At 36.2% G+C, this 19,035-nt stretch overlaps 1 protein-coding gene across 1 annotated transcript; it reads right to left on the bottom strand.

Moving 5' to 3' along the window:
* Positions 1-3,258: 3,258 nt before the first annotated feature.
* On the bottom strand, positions 3,259-17,142 carry LOC123512940 (hsp90 co-chaperone Cdc37-like). Its single transcript, XM_045269640.1, has 7 exons — positions 16,934-17,142; positions 15,035-15,168; positions 14,180-14,339; positions 13,851-14,051; positions 12,993-13,183; positions 12,653-12,842; positions 3,259-4,095 (listed from the first exon to the last, which is right to left on the bottom strand). Exons 1-7 carry the CDS (start codon positions 16,964-16,966, stop codon positions 3,925-3,927), a joined length of 1,080 nt encoding a protein of 359 aa, XP_045125575.1. The 5' UTR covers positions 16,967-17,142; the 3' UTR covers positions 3,259-3,924.
* Positions 17,143-19,035: the final 1,893 nt, after the last annotated feature.

Raw genomic sequence — 19,035 nt, 5'->3', positions numbered from 1 at the left:
AATTTTTTTTTTCTAGTTTTACATTGAGGGTTTGCATCTCCCTCAGAAAAAAAAAAAACAATGTATCTGAAAGGCAGACTATGATATATATTTTTTTATTTCTATCGCCTCTTGATATTATGTGTATTTTCATACTTTTGACAATATTCCAGGGTGAATCGACAAGTAGAGGAATATATACATCTCTTTTTATACTTATTTACCTCTTTATCTATCAATCATCTACCTATGAATCTGTCTATCTATTTATGTATCTACCTATCCCTCTATCTCTTTTTCTATTTATCTATCTACCTATCCCTTTTTTCTATTTATCTATTACCTATCAATTACCTGCTTAACTATCTATTTATCTATCTATCTTCATACGGACATACAAATATTCACAAACTGGTATGGATGGTTGATGGCAAGAGTGGTGGGTACTGGTGTGTGGGTGTTGATGGGGGAAGAGTACTACTGGGTTAAATTGAGTACCTGCAAAAGTTGACCAGAGTATTCTTAATATTTCTGATTATTTCATCGCTTTCTCTGGTACACTCTTGAACTCCTTACATGTTCTTGTATTTCCTTTAGACTTTTATTGAAGTAAGCCAGTCATTCTTCTACATAACAAAAATATAATAATAATAATAATAATAATAATAATAATAATAATAATAATAATAATAACAATGATAATAATGATAATAATAAGCTTCAGAAACAGCTACTCTCTCTCTCTCTCTCTCTCCAGTTCACTGATATATTTGAATAAAAACACCTTTTTATTTTTTTAGTTGTGTTGCTCCATCCTGCAGAACACAATTTTCATCTGGACACAAAAGAACACATTCTCATAATATGCTGTGTAAATCACAGTAGTAGTAGTAGTAGTAGTCGTTCATTGACATAAATTAAAGTTTACAATTATTACAGAGAAAATCTAATTTAACTTTTCGTCCAACTTAATAAAGGACAGAAAATATAATAACATGTAGAGGGCTATATATAACTTGATCATTAAATACAAATTACAGAAATAACAATAATAAAAAATACACCAACTATACACACACACACAGTGATCATAAAATACATAATCCACAACAAAATACTAAACAATAAACATACCAGCCGAGTGACATATTTCTAATAAAAGGTAACGTAAATTTACATAAAACTATTCAGGACTTGATGTACATAATCACATAATTCACTTAAATGTGTGTCTTCATCAATCAGGCTCTTCATGTCTGTGAAGGTTAAGTTAAGGAATCTTGCACGGCAGTGTGCTGACAGTGGGCAATCTATTAACACGTGCCTTTCTGTTTGTACCTGCTCATTGTCACACTGACACACGTTGGTTAGCAGGTGTGTGACTCCACCTCCCTACCTCTATCTTTTAAGCTGTGAGACATGAGCCTGATCCTTGTAAATGATTCACGTGTGTAGTCCTTGACATATTGACGAGTTGTATATACCTGATGCACAGTCATGGATGGGTTCATTTCATTAATATATGTTGTGAACTTTGTTGCCCCAACCACTCTTTCCCGTATATGGCTCACAACACTGGCCAACGGGTCCACATTCCCACCTGCAACTGCTGATCTTTCTATAAATCGATAGCCTGGTGTGTTGGCTAACCTACAAAGATTGTTTACTTTGTGATACGGTTGATCCATGTCTACATATAAATGTTTTCTTTGAATGAAGCTATACCTTTTCTTTTCAATTATATGTTGCACTGATAGATTACCTGCCTCTCTCATACAAAGGTTCATACTTGTGTTTTTCTGAACACCAAGAAGACATTTTACTAATTTATTGTATTGTTTTTCTAGTCCTTTTGTTTTCCTTAATAACCATGATTCCGAACTATATAATAATGCACTCATTACCGCTGCGTCAAACACTGTTCTCTTATACATAAAAGGCATCTGAGTATTGCTTGCACAAAAGATGGAGAACTCATTCACTGTTGCTTCACTTGCAGCTTCATGAAATTTCAAAATATCTTCCATCTTGGCCGAATCTGTGACCCAAGTCCCAAGGTATAAGTATCTAGTGGTATAGTTCACGCTCACTCCTTCACTCTTTAAACACTGCTTATCATTGGCATCATCATTTATAAAAAAAAAAAAAAAAAAATTTTCTTTTCATTTATCATCAAATCACATACAACTTTAAGTTTCTTAGCACACTGTTCCCGACTCGTAGCAAGTATCACCGCATCATCCATCAATAATAATGTGTGCATATTACCCAAAAACCCGTCCGTCACCACAGCTCTTTTCAACATTTGTACCAATTTATCTATATACAAAACAAACAATAAGCAACTTGAGGAAACACCTTGCCTCACACCAACAGTCCCATCTACAGTTGCTGACTTAATTGAGGGGGTTGTCCTGGTGTGACGTGTGGTGTAGTCTCAGTCCTACCAGAATATCGGTCATGAGCTCTGAGCTCTTTCTGTAGTGGAAAGGCTGGCTGGTTGACCAGCAGACGACTATGGGGAATAACACAGCGTAGTATAGTGGTTAGTACGCTTGGCTCAGAACTGGGAAGGCCCGGGTTTGATTCCCAGGTACAGCGAGGCAAATGGGCCTCTTAAATGTGTAGGCCCTGTTCACCTAGCAACAAGTAGGTATGGGATGTAATTTGTGGGGTTGTGGCTTGTGTGGTCTCAGTCCTACCCAAAGATTGGTCTAGGAGTTCTGAGCTTGCTCTGTAATGGGGAAGGCTGGCTGGGTGATCAGCAGGCGACTGTGAATACACACACACTCACACACACACTGCACATATGCATTAACATAAATCAGCTGTTAATACTTGTATCATATACCATGAACAAATTTACAATTAGGTACTTACAAGAATAATTGATGTGTGCAATTGCTGCTCTACTTCTCTGTACTACTTTATTACTTTGATAATAATAATAATAATGATAATAATATTAATAACAATAATAATATTAATAATAATAATAATAATAATAATAATAATAATAATAATAATAAAACAAATACAAAAATAAAGGCAGTGTTGCACTACTAAAACTTGTACCCATACTTGAATACCCATTCCAAGGAGTACCACAATTCTTACCAACACAATATGTTAATATTACTGAAAGCATGAAAGCTTAAAAAAAAAAAAAAAAAAAAAAAAAAAAAAGTTAAGGACTTTACTTCTCAGACATGCTGCCACCATTCAAGTGACTCAATAGTAGAATACAACCAACTTTATGTATAGGAAAGTAAAACAAGATTTCTGTTAATGTCATGATTAACAAGACTGACAATCACAATGAACAAATACTGTGCAAGTACTGTGTGTGTTGACATGCACAAGCACTACATGTAGGCAATGAGGATATACCTAGGCAACAAACTACATACTTTCATCTTCCAATACCCAAACCTGTTTGATCTGTGTTTATTCTTCTTAGATGAATCATTCTCTACAAGTGAAAATGTCTTGAGACATTCCTCTTGGTATATGAAAAAATGTGTATTAAATAAAAATATACAACTACATATGGAAATTTAAATGTTTTATTTTATCACTGAATTTTAACACTATATATATTCATTGCTTTGAGACTTATTGTCAACAGTACAAGTTTCCTGCAGCACAACAATTTCTTCCAGCAACACTCTCCTGATGCATTACTACAAAAGTATATCGTCAACAGTGTGATCACTTTGTTAAAAAATAAATATAATTAACAATAATAAAAACAATGAAAATAATAATAATAATAATAATAATAATAAAAATAATATATAAAATGACAATTGCACAAGTTTTATGAAAAGTTGCCATTTACTTTACTCAGCACAACAATTACATAATCGTTCATCTTTCATATCATTCACACTTATCTGATAAAATGTTCCACTATGATAAAATATGGTCATAAGTAATTACATTTTATTCAGAAGCCTTGCCTTTGTTTGCATTCTCTGCATCAGCAGCATTTGGTACCCACAATCCAGAATCAACACATCTTTTCATGTGATACTTTGCCTCCTCAGGATCCATTTTCTCAATTGTCTTCTGCAACAATTCCACATCCTGACTTATGAAGCATTCCTTCAACTCCTGCAAATATTAGAAAAATGTACAAACAGAATTTGACAATTAAGATACATTTCTGTCATTTATTCATGCATTCACCACTTTATTGTTTTGTAATGACATACCTGAATACTGTTTTGTAAAGACAGATTTGAATACTTTCAGCTTGCTTTATGATTTAAGCTACAATATCTAGGACTAAGAGTGAAAAAAAAAATGTCTGTATTACTAAAATAAAAAGAAATGCATAGATATATAAATAATCATCATAACTATAATAATATAATTTGTAATTCAGTTCCTCATTTAACGTATAATGAATAATTGCCCATTGAGGCACAGTGTTCTTGATGTTCTATAAAATATCAACAAGCATCTTTCCATGCATACTGCACTTTCTCATTTAATGGCATTTTTTCTGTGGTGTGGCATGAAAAGTGTAGAGTATACAACAATTTAATGTATAGTCTCATCATACACAACAATCACAGCCTTCACATTCTAAAGTATTCATGATTTAATTAAAGTACATTTTCATACAGATCAAGTCAGAGTTCTTTTCACACACACACAAACACACATTAAGTTTGAGCATAGTAACTAGGGCACCAATAATGTTTCAAATATATATTAATGATATACAGAAAATGAGTAGCTACATAAATTTGTTTCCTGATTTTGTGAAACTCTTGAGAGTAATAAGAAACAATGAGGATTGTATGGAATTGCAGAGAGATATCGATAAGATCTGGGAATAAAGCCAGAAGTGGAAATTAGAATTTAATGTCAAAGTGATGGAAATGGGTAAAAGTAATAGAAGGGCCTATATGAGAGTACAAAATGGGAGAAGAGGTTATGCTGAAAAAGAAGGAAGAGGACCTGGGAGTGATTAGACAAGACACCCTAACCCCAGAAAAGCACATAAATGGATTACTTGCTTCAACATATAAGACACTAACAAATATCAGTGTGAAATTTAACTACATGGACAAGAGTATGAAAGAAAAGATAATAACCATGATAAGACCTAGACTTGAGTATGTAGCAGTGGTGTGGTTACCACACATGCAAAAGGACATTAACTCATACAGTGTTTAGTACTTACATATATGTACCTCCTTGATAAGTGTTTAGTATGTATATAAATGATTTTCTTCTAGAGCCTTTGTATGTCCTTAAATTTTGTTTGCATTTATAAGATACATTACTAACATTAAAAAGGAAGTTTATGACAAGTCAGGAATGAATCTTTATAAATATATACATATTTTTGCTTTGTAGTTATTATGGACTGAATACTTCAGTAGGAACTGAAACATACTTGGGTGTTATTATTTTTTTTCCTGAAGTATACATCTTCATGCATATAATATCAAAAAAATAAAATGAAACAGAAAACTAAGGTGTTGGAGAGGGATGGGGGAGAGAGAGAGAGAGAGAGAGAGAGAGAGAGAGAGAGAGAGAAGAAGAAGAGAGAGAGAGAGAAGAAGAGAAGAAGAGAAGAAGAAGAAGAAGAAGAAGAAGAAGAAGAAGAAGAAGAAGAAGAAGAAGAAGAAGAAGAAGAAGAAGAAGAAGAAGAAGAAGAAGAAGAAGAAGAAGAAGAAGAAGAAGAAGAAGAAGAAGAAGAAGAAGAAGAAGAAGAAGAAGAAGAAGAAGAAGAAGAAGAAGAAGAAGAAGAAGAAGAAGAAGAAGAAGAAGAAGAAGAAGAAGAAGAAGAAGAAGAAGAAGAACGTTAAAATTACTTGTGTTGAGGCCAAAAAGTGGTATGAAAGGAGACGAAAATATGGATGGCACAGTTGATGTCCCCAAATTATTGAAACACCTCTAGGATTAAGGCAGCTAGGAGATTGGAGTAAAGAGAGGGAATTCTCAGGATTTAAGGAGGAAAGAGCTAACATGGGAAGGATCATCTCAATGGACAAGACCTTAGAATTTTGAGGGACACGGTTGCTGGGATTCTTGAAAAATTGGATCAACTGATCGTGGAAAACCTAGAGCTGAGAGAGAGATGCGAAAAGTTAGAGAGCACGGCTACAATGAATAAGGACATGAAGAAAACTCTGAATTAAATAAAAAGGGAAAACAGCACCTTTAAGGGCAAATGTGTAAACTAAGAAATAGCACTATGGGGATTTGAACAAAAGCTGGACACTAATGTGGAAACAGGAAAGGAGATAAATGAAACAAAACTGGAGGAATGACACAAGGTCTGGAAAAAAGAACAAGATGAAGAAAAAGTGAACTTTGCTGAAGTAGTTAAGCAACAAAAAAAAGAGAAAATGAAAGACACAGTTATATAAGTGATCAGAGAAAAGGAAGAATTAGTGAGAGATACAGTGGACAAAAAGAAGTGCATGGTTATATATGGACTAGAAGAAAAAAATCCTGTGAAATTTGTGAGGGAGAGGGAGGAAGAGATGGTTAATTATCTCAGTGGTTCAAGATGAAGAACAGTCTTGAGAAAGAAATAGAGAAAATATACAGACCTGGTAAATATAGTGAGGGAACCAAAAGACCACTAAAAATTAAAATGAGATAGCAAGTGGGAGTAGAAGAAATATCAGTGAGAACTGGAAAACTGGCTGGTAAGGCAATATAAAAATATTTGGATAAAGAGAGAGATGAATCAGATCGAAAGGGAAAAAGAGAGAGAACTAAGAAGTGAAACTAAGGAAAACAACGAGAGAAGGACAGAAAATGAGAAGAAATTCTACTAGACATGAGGCTAAGGAAATGGTATATTTGGGAAGAGGAGGGAAAGCATTAAGAGTCATGTAAACAAACATAGATGGATTTATATCAGGATGCTTGGAAATGAGAAATTATATATTGGAAAAAGAACCAGATGTGGTATGTATAATAGAAACAAGGTTAATAATATAATGTTTGGAGGAGAGACAAAAGAGGAAAAACAGGAGGAGGAGTATTGATAATGACTCAAGAGGATTTATGTGTGGAGGAGATATAGTATGAGGATGGACTGGCAGAGGTTCTAAGCATAACAATTAGGACCAGTGGGAGGGGAAAAAAAGGAGTATCATAGTTGCATATGTGCTACTGAAGACTAATACATGGAGGCTTGATGTAGATGAAGAAATGCAAAGGGAAGTGCTAAATTGCCTGCAATATGTTAAGGAAGGACTAAAGAGTGCTACTTGTATTTACCTAGTTGTAGTTTTACAGGGCCTGGGCTTTATGCTTGTGTGGCCCTGACTCCATATCTACACTTATCCAATCTTACTTTAAAAGTATGCACACTCGTTGCAGACACTACTTCTTCATTTAAACTGTTCCACGTCTCAATACATCTTTGCGGGAAACTATATTTCTTAACATCTCTCAGACATCTTCCTTTTCTCAGCTTTTTACTATGCGATCTTGTGCTTCGATGTCATATTCTTCTCTCAGGATCAGTTTCTCATTATCCACTTGGTCCATTCCGTTGATCAATTTATAAACTTGTATCAGGTCTCCTCTCTCTTCTCTGCTCCAAGGTTGGTAGATCCATAGCCTTTAGTCTCTCCTCATATGTCATCCCTTCAAATTCTGGAACCATTCTTGTAGCCATTTTTTGTAGTCTCTCCAATTTCCTTATGTGTTTCTTTTTATGAGGGGTCCACACTACTCCTGCATATTCCAATCTGGGTCTTATTATAGTACTTATCAATTTCTTTGTCCATGTAGTGAAATGCTACTCCAATATTCCTTAGCAAATTATATGTTTCTCTAAAAATTCTATCAATATGGCTTACTGGTTGATTGTTTTCTTCCATCGTCACTCCTAAGTCCTTTTCCTTTTTACTTTCTCCAGTTCTACTCCATCTCCCATCTTATAGATTCCCACAGGTCGTCTTTCACTCTTTCCCATTTCCATGACATGGCTTTTGTTCACATTGAATTCCATTTCCCACTTTTTACTCCATTCCCAGATCTTATTTAGGTCTTCTTGCAGTATTTCACAATCCTCTTTTTGCTTTATAACTCTGCACAGTTTCGTATCATCTGCAAACAGATTTATGTAGCTGTTCACTCCTTCTGGCATGTCGTTAATATAAATGAGGAAAAGTATTGGTGCCAATACTGACCCTGTGGCACTCCGCTTTCTACTGCTCTCCACTTGGACTTCATATCTTTAACTACCATCCTTATTTCTCTCCCCCTCAAATAATTTTCTATCCATCTCAATGTGCTTCCTTTTAAGCCACCCTTCTCCTCTAACTTCCATAGTAATCTTGCATGTGGCACTTTGTCAAACGCCTTTTTTAAATCCAAATAAATACAGTCAACCCATCCCTCTCTCTCTTGTACTCTATCAACTATTCTAGAATAGAAACTCAATAAATTAGTTACACATGACCGTCTTTTCCTAAAACCAAATTGGCTATTTGATATTAATTTGTTGTCTTCAAGGAACTCGATCCATTGTTTCTTTATTATTCTTTCACACATCTTGCATATTACACTAGTTAGTGATACCAGTCTGTAATTTAAAGGTTCTTCCTTCCTTCCACTCTTATATATGGGAACCACCTCAGCTCTTTTCCATTCTACTGGTACTGTTCCATTTTCTATTGAGCATTTTATGATGTTGTATATAGGACTTGCTAGTTCTTCCCTACATTCTTTCAGTATTCTGCCTGAGACTTCATCTGGTCCCATTGCCTTCTCTTCATCCAGTTCCTTCATTAACTCTTTTATTTCAAGCTTGGTTACTTTAATCTCTTTCATATAGATTGTCTCTCTATTACCCTGTGGCCTTTCAAATTTGGATTCCTTAGTAAAGACCTCCTGGAATTTATTATTTAATAGTTCTGCCATACTTTTTTGGGTCTTCCACCATCCCGTTCTCTCCTTTTAACCTTTCTATTGTTTCTCTTTGCCTAATTTTTCCATTTATGAATCTATAGAACAATTTTGGTTGCTCCTTACATTTTTCGACAATGTCCTTTTCAAAGTTCTTTTCCTCTTCCTTCCTCACCTTAACATATTCATTTCTCGCTGCCTTGAAGTTTTCCTTATTTGTTGGATTTCTATTTCTCCTCCACCTTTTCCATGCTCCATCTCTTTTCTCCTTTGCCCTAGCACACCTTGCATTAAACCAATCTTTCTTTCCTTCTTCTTTAGGTCTATATTTTGGGACATATTCCCTGACTCCTGTTTTGTATATTTCCAAAAATAAGTTATATTTCTCTTGCATCGTCTCTGAGTTTTCCATCTCCTCCCAGTTTACGTTTTAAAATAGTTCTTGAGATTCTCAATATCAGCCTTTCTGTAATTTAATCGGTCTCCTTTGTATGAATCGTCTCTATCTTCCTTTCCCTCTTCTATATCTATTTCTAATATTACATGGTCACTCTTTCCCAATGGGCACTTATATCTTATATCATCATTCATTTGTATATCCCTTGTAAAAACTAGGTCCAATCTCACCGGCTCATCGTTTCCTCTGAATCTTGTGCATTCCTTTACTCTCTGGTCCATCAAATTGTCTATCATTAGGTTCAAGAATCTTTCTCCCAGGCTTCTTCCCCATACCACTTTCATAATTTTCCCAGTCCACTTCTTTAAAGTTGAAATCTCCTACTAATATAACTTTTTTCCTTTCTTTAACGATTCTCGTTAGACTCCTTATTGTGTCATCTATCATGTCTTTATATTCTTGATTGGTCCATGAATTTGTTTTTGGTGGCACATATGTTACAATGATTGTTAACTCTTTTTTTACTAATATACATCTTAACATACAATACTTCTGCTTTTCCTCCCCCACATTCCACTTGGTTTATCACTATCTCCTTCCTTAACATTATCATGACTCCTCCTCCTCCTTTACCTTCTCTGTCTCTTCTCCATACATTATATAGTGTGAGATTTAATCTGCAAACATGTAAACTGGGAAGAAATGGATACAAACAGTTATATTGGACATTGGGGGGAGGAAGTGTTACAACTGGCGGTGGCGTAGTGGATAAGGTAGTAAGCATGGGATCGGGCAGACGTCCACGCATAGGTTCAAATCCCACCACATACTGCTTTGAAGCTATGCCATTTGTCGAATGGTTTAAAGTTACCTACATATCACCATGATATCCAAGTTTTAGGTGGTTACACCAAAGATGTGCTTGGGTGGTGATATGGGCCCTAATATGGGTACCACTATAAATAAAATTGCCTGCACCAATAATGGGCATAAGCTGAACAACGCTTTCCACATATACTCTTCATGTATGCCTACAGGCGTTATAGGCCACAACATTAAAAAAAACAAAAAAACATTGGACCAATGGGGACTATACAAAATATAGAGAGGAAGAAGAACCACCATTGCTGGATTTGGTTTTCACACACAAAAAAGGAGCCTTGTCCAAATATCAAATATCATAGGCCAATGGGAAAATAAAGATCATCTGGTCCTTGAAATTGATTTAGAGGATCAGGAAATTTTAAAATGCAATGAGGGACACAAACAAAAAAGACGAAACCAAACCAAGTCAAATTTTGGAGGATTAAGAAGTTACTTTGGTAGTATTGAGTGGAAGGAAATTATACAAAGCAAGACAATTCAAGAAAAGTATGATATATTCCTAGATAAGTATAATGTGGAAATAAAGAGATATGTTCCAAATACAGAGTAAAAGAGAGCAAACACACGTGGTATAATGCTAATGTGCAAAAGCTAAAAAGTGTACAGATGCAGCATGGAAAAAATTAAGAAAGCAATGGAATGAAGCAAACAGGAAACAGTAGAAAGAGGCACAAAACAAATATATTAGGATAAGAAGGGAGGAGAAAAGTTTTGAAAGGATGTAGTGAAAAGATGTGAAAAGGAACCTAAATGGAAAACTGACAAGCAGAGAGACCATTACTAAGTCAATTAATTAAGGGCAATAAGATATATGAAACACTGGGAAAAATTAGTGTACTTATGAATAAGTGTTTTAAAATTAGTATTTTATGAAGAGGGAGAGTTCTTAGACCAAGCAATACAGTGAGGATTAAGAGACGTCGTGGTAGAAAAACAGAAAATTAGGGATTTACTAGAAAAGGTGGATGTAAGAAAGGCAATGGGGCCAGATGGAGTGTCAGGATGGACACTGAGAGAATGTAGAGAATGACTGGTGGAACCAATTTAGGATGTAATCAATAAACCTGTAATAGAAGAGAAAGTATCAAAGGAGTGGAAAAGAGGAAGTGTAGTCCCAATATACAAAGGAGGAATAAAGACTGAGCCCCTAAATTATAGACCAATGTCACAACTAATGTAGTGGGAAAGATCTGTGAAACTGTTATCAAAGAAAATGGTTAGAATATCTGGAGTGGAAGGAAATTATAATAACTCCCAACTTGGTTTCAGAAAAGGAAGATCATGCATAATAAATTTACTAACGTTTTATACAAGAATAGTAGATGAAGTACAAGGGAGAGATGGATGGGTTGACACAGTGTATTTAGATGTTAAGAAGGCTCACAACAGAGTACCACATAGAAGACTACTATGGGAAATAGAACACATGGTAAGAATACAGGGAAATATCTTAAAATGGATAACAGACTACTTAACAGATAAGGAAATGAGGACAATGATAAGACACCCCATCTAGCTGGAAGACAGTTACCAGCGGATTACCACAGGGTTCATTGCTAGCACCAAGTATGTTCCAAGTATATATCAACAACATAAAAGAGGGTTTGAATAGCTATATAAATTTGTTTGCAAATGATGTGAGGCTTTTGAGAGTAATAAGGAACATTTGTGACAGTATGGAATTGTAGAGGGATATTGACAAGATTTGGAACTGGAGCCAAAAGTGGAAATTAGAATTTAATATCAGGAAATGAGCAAAAGTAATAGAAGATTTATGTGGGAATACAAAATGGGAGAAGTGGCCTCACTTTCCTGGTGTGTGTGCTGTGGTCTCAGTCCTACCCAAAGATCGGTCAGTATGAGCTATGAGCTCTTTCCATAGGGGAAAGGATGGCTGGGTGACCAGCAGGCAATGTGGTTAATAACACACACACACACACAGCCCGGTAGCTCAGTGGTTAGAGCGCTGGCTTCACAAGCCAGAGGACCGGGGTTCGATTCCCCGGCCGGGTGGAGATATTTGGGTGTGTCTCCTTTCACGTGTAGCCCCTGTTCACCTAGCAGTGAGTAGGTACGGGATGTAAATCGAGGAGTTGTGACCTTGTTATCCCAGTGTGTGGTGTGTGCCTGGTCTCAGGCCTATCCGAAGATCGGAAATAATGAGCTCTGAGCTCGTTCCGAAGGGTAACGTCTGGCTGTCTCGTCAGAGACTGCAGCAGATCAAACAGTGAATCACACACACACACACACACACACACACACACACACACACACACACACACACACACACGACACAATTTCTGGCCTTCCATACAGCAAAACCAAAACTCATGCACTTGGTTTATGTCATCTGCTCTGTTAAAAGAAAAAAGAAAAAAATATAGGAAGTAACAAAAAATTGGCTTCCATCAAATTTTGAGTTTGAAATGAAAAATCTTGTTTATGAACTAGATATGGTAATCACTCTATCACTAGTCCAACGAAAAAAAAACTTACCTCAGGTAATGTCTCCATGACTTCAATGGGATCAAGACCCCCGGGGCCAAGCCTTTTCTGTCGTTCCTCCTCCTCAGCCTCCTTCATCATCTCCTCCAGTTTTTGTTCAGCACGTTTCCTGATTCGATCTTTAAAGGCCTCTAATTCATCAGTAAAGGCCTTCTTATACTCAGGTTCTGCTTGCTGAATTCTGTGCAAAAAAAAATTGAAAACTTTTATTCTTATACATGTAATAAAAAACTAAGAGATCCTAATAGCTACTCTATTCAGCTTTCTTAAAATTCTAAACTTATGATAAGAATTTAATTTCAAAGATACAGACAAGGAACAGAGGTGTCACCTGTGGAAAAATGCAGATACACAGGAGCGTGGATCTCTCTCCAACTGCTTAGCAAGTTCCAAGATGAACTGCATGCAGATGGTCTGATGAGCCACATGGCTCATAAGATCATGTTTCTCCTCCATCTCCAGATTGATACACCATACCACCAAGTAATTGGCTGTATCTTCACATGCCAATTCAGGATGTTCCTGAAAGAAAGAAAATAATAACAAATAGTCATGTCAGACATTGTACATCAAGATCTTTGCATACAAGGAAACTACCACACCTGGAAATTTTTATTATGCCAAAGAATTTTTTAATGTAATAGGGGCAAGCTGGCCAAGGAAAACAAAATATGAAAAAGAAAAGAGGCCAACTAAGTTGCCAATAATCTTGCAGGTCTGAGAGAGTTAACCAAAACAGGGATAAATGTCTTGAAATCTCACTCTTAAATGAAGTCAAGTCTTTAGCCTTTCTGTGTCCACTTTGAAACCCAATTATTTATCACCAAAACTAAAAATCTATACTTTAGTTCAAATGGTCAATTAGTCTTTAGTACCATCATATCCTCATCAAATCTCAACATATTTACAATGGATGGATAAAGCCACTGAAATATTCTTGAACAAAATCTTGCTCAGGAAATTGTCATCATTTGTGAAAACCAACCTGTTTCTCATTAACATTAACTATGATATAACAACCTGATGTTGATAGAGGCTGATCTCATTACATCTCTAGCTGACCACAATAACTGAAGAACAATGAGGCAATATACATGTTTAAAATTATATTGAAGGGAAGGGAAGACATGCTAAACAGAAGTAGAAAACGGAAAAACAGATTTCATGATGATCCTTGCAATTTACTTACCATCAGATACCTCCTTGAGTCATCAAAGCTTCTGTACATGCCATATTTCTTGATGTTGGCTTCGTGTTTTTTGACAAAGTCTTTCATACGCAGTTCTTTCTCTTCCTCACTGAGTTCTTCATTCTTTCGAGTAGGTGGACGATTGATCACTGTCTTGCTAAAGCCATCAGAACTTATGGTATCAACATTCCATGGCTCAAGCTGGAAAAAGTACCATAAAAAGAAGGCGAAAATGGTATTTAGCTATAACAACATTCTAATTACATCATTTTATGTAGTCAACAAAATCTTCAATCAATACTACTCGTAAAAATCTTAGTTATATTTACCCTTTCCTTTTTTTCCAGCTCCTTTTGTTTACTAACTAATTCTTCTCCCTTCCTCTCCAATTCTGCAAGGGCACTTTTCAACTTTGACATATCTTCTACTCCACTGGATTCTTTAGTTTGAGAAAGCTTTTTCTTCAAAGTTTTCACTTCTTCATCATATCTGAAGCATTTTCACTAGTTATACATCATAACCAATTTTTTTTTAACTAATACAGTTCAATTTGAATTAAATCAATTGCCTTTATTGCACATAACAAACTATCTCTGAGTTATCAAATATTAATCTTACCAATTAAAGTAAAATACTCTTCATAAGTCTGTGAGCTAAACAATTGTTTTAAATTCAGCAGATATTAAAAATTTGTTTATTCTATTTCTTTATTTTCCAATCAAGACATTCTGTCTTTTAACCTCTTCAGTAAAAGGATGCATTTTTACCACAAGGTTTGGGTATGATTGGATGATTTCATTTACATTAGGAAAGCTTTATGGGGGTCAGAAGATTAATGCACAGAGTCTTCACCATTTCAATCCCAAAGTAAGTTTGCCAAATAATAATCAGAATGAATATGAAAACACGCATGGTAACTAATGAAGAGATTAAAAATCAGGCAATGATTTAATTTGATGTCAGTGACCATCTACGAAACCAAAAGAATCAATATGCAAATATCTTAATAATACAAGAAGGAAATCCTATCTACTCCGTAAGATCAGTGTAAGAAAGGTCTACTTCTTAGGGATGATCACGATGATGCTTCAATTTATGTATTCCTCTCCATACCTTAATTTTCAGTTGTCAATAATAATCTAAGCTGTCCTGAAGAAGATGCTAACATATTAAGCAATACTCACTTGCGTTTCTGTTTCTTCATTTCCTCCATTTCCTTCTGTTTCTCTGCCATCCGTTCCAGTCTTGCTTGGTGACGCCATCGAAATAAGGATGGTGTGTCAATGTTAGGATGAGTGTCATCCTCATCATCTGATATCTGAAAAGAATATCAGTGCATGTACAGGAAAATATTGCACAATGTGATATTGTTACAGTAGGGAAGTTGGTAAGCAGAATATTACTGTGAAATATAGGGTTATAACATAACATAACATAACATATAACATAAATAATAGGATAACAAAGGGCCACCAGGGCCCATCTAGGTTATCCTGTATCAGTCGCACAGCGACCTCGTCATCAGTACTTAAAGATACACTTACAAGTACACAATACATTATATACTAATTCTAAATATTTGGCCCATTAACAGGGCTAAGTCCTGCAGCGAATTCCTCTACAATCTGTGATCCCCATACATGGGGATCATGTCTTATTTAACTATAGTAAATTTCTTATAAAAACTATCATGCAGCGCTATACATAATTATAAATCTAATAAATTTAAGTGCTTATCTAATCTGTTTTTAAACATTGTCAAACTAGTGCTATTTACAACCGTCTCTGGCAATGCATTCCAGAAGTCTACCACCCTATGACTAAAGAAATATTTTCTTATATCTAACCTGCAGCCTTGCTTTCTAATCTTCCTGCCATGATTTCTAGTCCTACTTCCCTCCTCTAAGGTAAAGAAAGATCTCACATCTATGTAGTTTGTATCTGAGAACATTTTAAATAACTCTATCATATCCCTCTTATACATCTCCTCTCAAATGAAAACATGTTTAATGCCTTTAATCTATCTCTATACTCCAGGCGCTTCAAAGCTGGTATCATCCTAGTTGCTCTTCTCTGAACTGCTTCTAACATGTTGATATCCTGCCCATAGTGGGGTGACCAGGCCTGTATGCAATACTCTAAATGGGGCCTAACATAGGAATTATATAAGCTACGCACCACTTCCTTACTTTTATAACTAACATTTCTGTTTATAAAACCCAGGATCCTATTTGCCCTATTTCTTGCTTCTAAACATTGCTTTGAAAATTTCATAGTCCTGTCTATCACTACTCCTAAATCCTTTCCTTCCTCTACTGCCTCTAGCCAACATCCCTCCATCTCATAGTTAAAGTTTGTGTTGTTTTTACCTAAATGCCTGTAGGCCCATGATTCCCTGGACACATGTAATGAATAGAGGATGGGAATGTAAAAAGCAGTTGACAGTTTCATTCTACCACCCAAGAGTGAAAATTCTCTCTCTGATCATTCAACATAAAAAAGTTATAAGAATCGTATTGATATTTTGATATATGAGTATGGCTTACAGTATTGTGCTGGGGAGAAAAAGATAGATGTAGGTGAATGTTTGTCATTTTCTACAGATGTCATGACTCTTGTCCTTTATTTAGAGTGGCAAAATATACCAGATATCTTACTTTTTCCTTGTGATAATGGAGGAAGGGAACATGTATAGGAGCTACCATTAAATATACCCAAGAGCGGTAATATCGGATTGCAATCTGTAAAGTTTGGCGTAGATCACAACCTCCTTCACACACCCAAGCCATGCCCATGACATCAATTGATAATAAAAAAAAATAAATAAATAAAAAAAAAAGCTTTATGCCATCCTTGCTTAATATATTACTATCGTCCATCCATAACCAATTGCATTAATAGTTTACGTCTCTGGAAAATATAATCATGCTAGCTGTAGTGGATAAAAGGTCACTGGTATCACAGCAAAGGATGCATGGATGTGTATAAAGGCGTGCATTAACCATCAGCCTTGTCTAGCAGTACAATGAGAATGGAACAGTGGTGCTCCTCATTTTAGCAGCCACACCCAGCTATTGCCTTACCTCAATATCTTTCCACTTGCTGTAGTCCACCATGGTCACGCACACAATACAGTGCTCCGAGTGTCGTGACTAGTGGCTAAATGGCCCTCACTGTTGTGGCATCTGGCACCTCAACCTTCCCAACTAGTGTAAATATTTACTGGTCATGGATCATATAGATACATAACATATACCCAATAAAAAAGTGGAATGCAAGATAACCTATTCTGGAGATGAAAATCATAGACGCAAGACTAATAATAAAATGTATTCGTGAAAGTTCTAGATACGTAGGTAGCGAATATTCTACCGTACAACCCTACTTACATTACATATATTTAATATATATTGAGCAAACACAGAAAAAAGAGATGCAGATTTGAAGAAGTTGGGTTATAGAAATTGTGTATCTTGGAGACAAGGCTAAAGACACAACGAGATCAATAAGATGTATGTGATAAAGTGAAAAGGAGTTGTTATAAAAGGGTTATCTTAAAACACTATCATCATCAGTCATCTAGCTCGAGCTATGAACAGTCTAGAAAGAAAGATGGAGAAGAAACATTATAAAATATGACTTCCTTTGAAACAAATATTAATTTATGCATGTTACTATTGGATATAAGTTATATGTACGATAAGTTTTCCCCGCCACGTTCAAGTCAAACTGGCAGATCGGGAGTCAGCATTGCCAGATCTACCGATAAGTCGGTAGATCTACTGAATTTCTACCGATCTACCGACAGATTTCGAAAATATGGTTAAATCTACTGATTTTTTTTATCAAACCTCCCGAGAAAACCACGAAATCTACAGAGAGAGAGAGAGAGAGAGTCATGAGGTTGCACCGCGCTTAGACACGATGGAGAGAGAGAGAGAGAGAGAGAGAGAGAGAGAGAGGTGGGTTGTGGAGTACGTATCTCTTTCATGTATCGAATCTCAGCTGACGGACAACAACAAACCGATAGTACTGTAACTGATGTCGTTGGTTACATCTCCAGAGAATCAACTTCTGTTTTTGCTTTAAGTTAACTCTACTCTGCCCAGCTTAAGCCGGTGTCTCCCTCCTCTTGTATTTATTTTCTTGTGGCTACTTTTTTCTCTCAGCCAACTACTTAAGGCGTTTTCAGCAGCACTTTGCAAAAGGCGAATGGTCCACAAGCGTTCGTTTTTACACGCGAACGCTGCTATTGAAAACGATAGTAACACTGCCAGACGAATCTCCCTCTTCGCTCGCCGGAAAAACTATTGTACTCCTTAGTCGCAGGATCACGCCAAGCTGAGAAGTACGGCCTCATTCCGCCGTAATATAAAGATATTATTATGGGAATTGGGTAATTGAAGGCAAGGCTCAAAGAAAACACTACACATTTAATTTCTGCAGGGAATATTTTCTGACGGCCCTGGTACACGCGGCAGAGGCTGGATGCACATGTCCAAATGATTTTTGTAGCAATCTGCGTCTACCTTGTTCAAAAACATCTTGTCACAGACGTCACAGGTAAATCTGTTAAGTGTAAAAAAACTGTTGGTAATTCTTTATAACAAGTCTGTCCCTCCCTTCCCCTCCATCCCCCCAAAAACAAGCTTGGGGGTCCTGTGGGGAATCGGGGGTTTTGGTGGGGAAAATAAACGCAATATGAGCATTAAAAAAAAAAAAAAAAAAAAAACTACGGAAATTTTCCATAATATTTCAAGTTTTTCCAACCTAATCTAACCAAGCATAACCTAATCTAACCTAACATAACCTAATTTCTAATGTAACCTAACTGGACCCCGCGCGCCTACTAGGGCATTAAACTAACCTAATGTAACTTAGCCACCCCCCCTGGACCCCTCCGCTAGGGCATTAACCTAATTTAACATAACCTAACCTAATGTAACCTGATTGTGGGGGCTGCGTCTCCCATGTACCCCCCCACACTAGGCCATTAACCTATCATAATTTAACCTAAGCTAACCTATACGGAGGAAGGGCGCAGCCCCCAGTGAACCCCCTGTTAGGGTGTTAACCTAGTGCTAACAAGGAACCTAAAAAATGATAACCTTATGCCTCTCGAATGGCAGCGCGTGATTGGAGGGATTAGCTCTATAGATACCATGAAATCCTTATATGCCGCTAC

This window comes from Portunus trituberculatus, chromosome 35 (genome assembly GCF_017591435.1).
Source record: "Portunus trituberculatus isolate SZX2019 chromosome 35, ASM1759143v1, whole genome shotgun sequence".
Taxonomy (NCBI): Eukaryota; Metazoa; Arthropoda; class Malacostraca; order Decapoda; family Portunidae; genus Portunus; species Portunus trituberculatus.
This window is presented reverse-complemented; position numbering and strand designations above follow the sequence as displayed.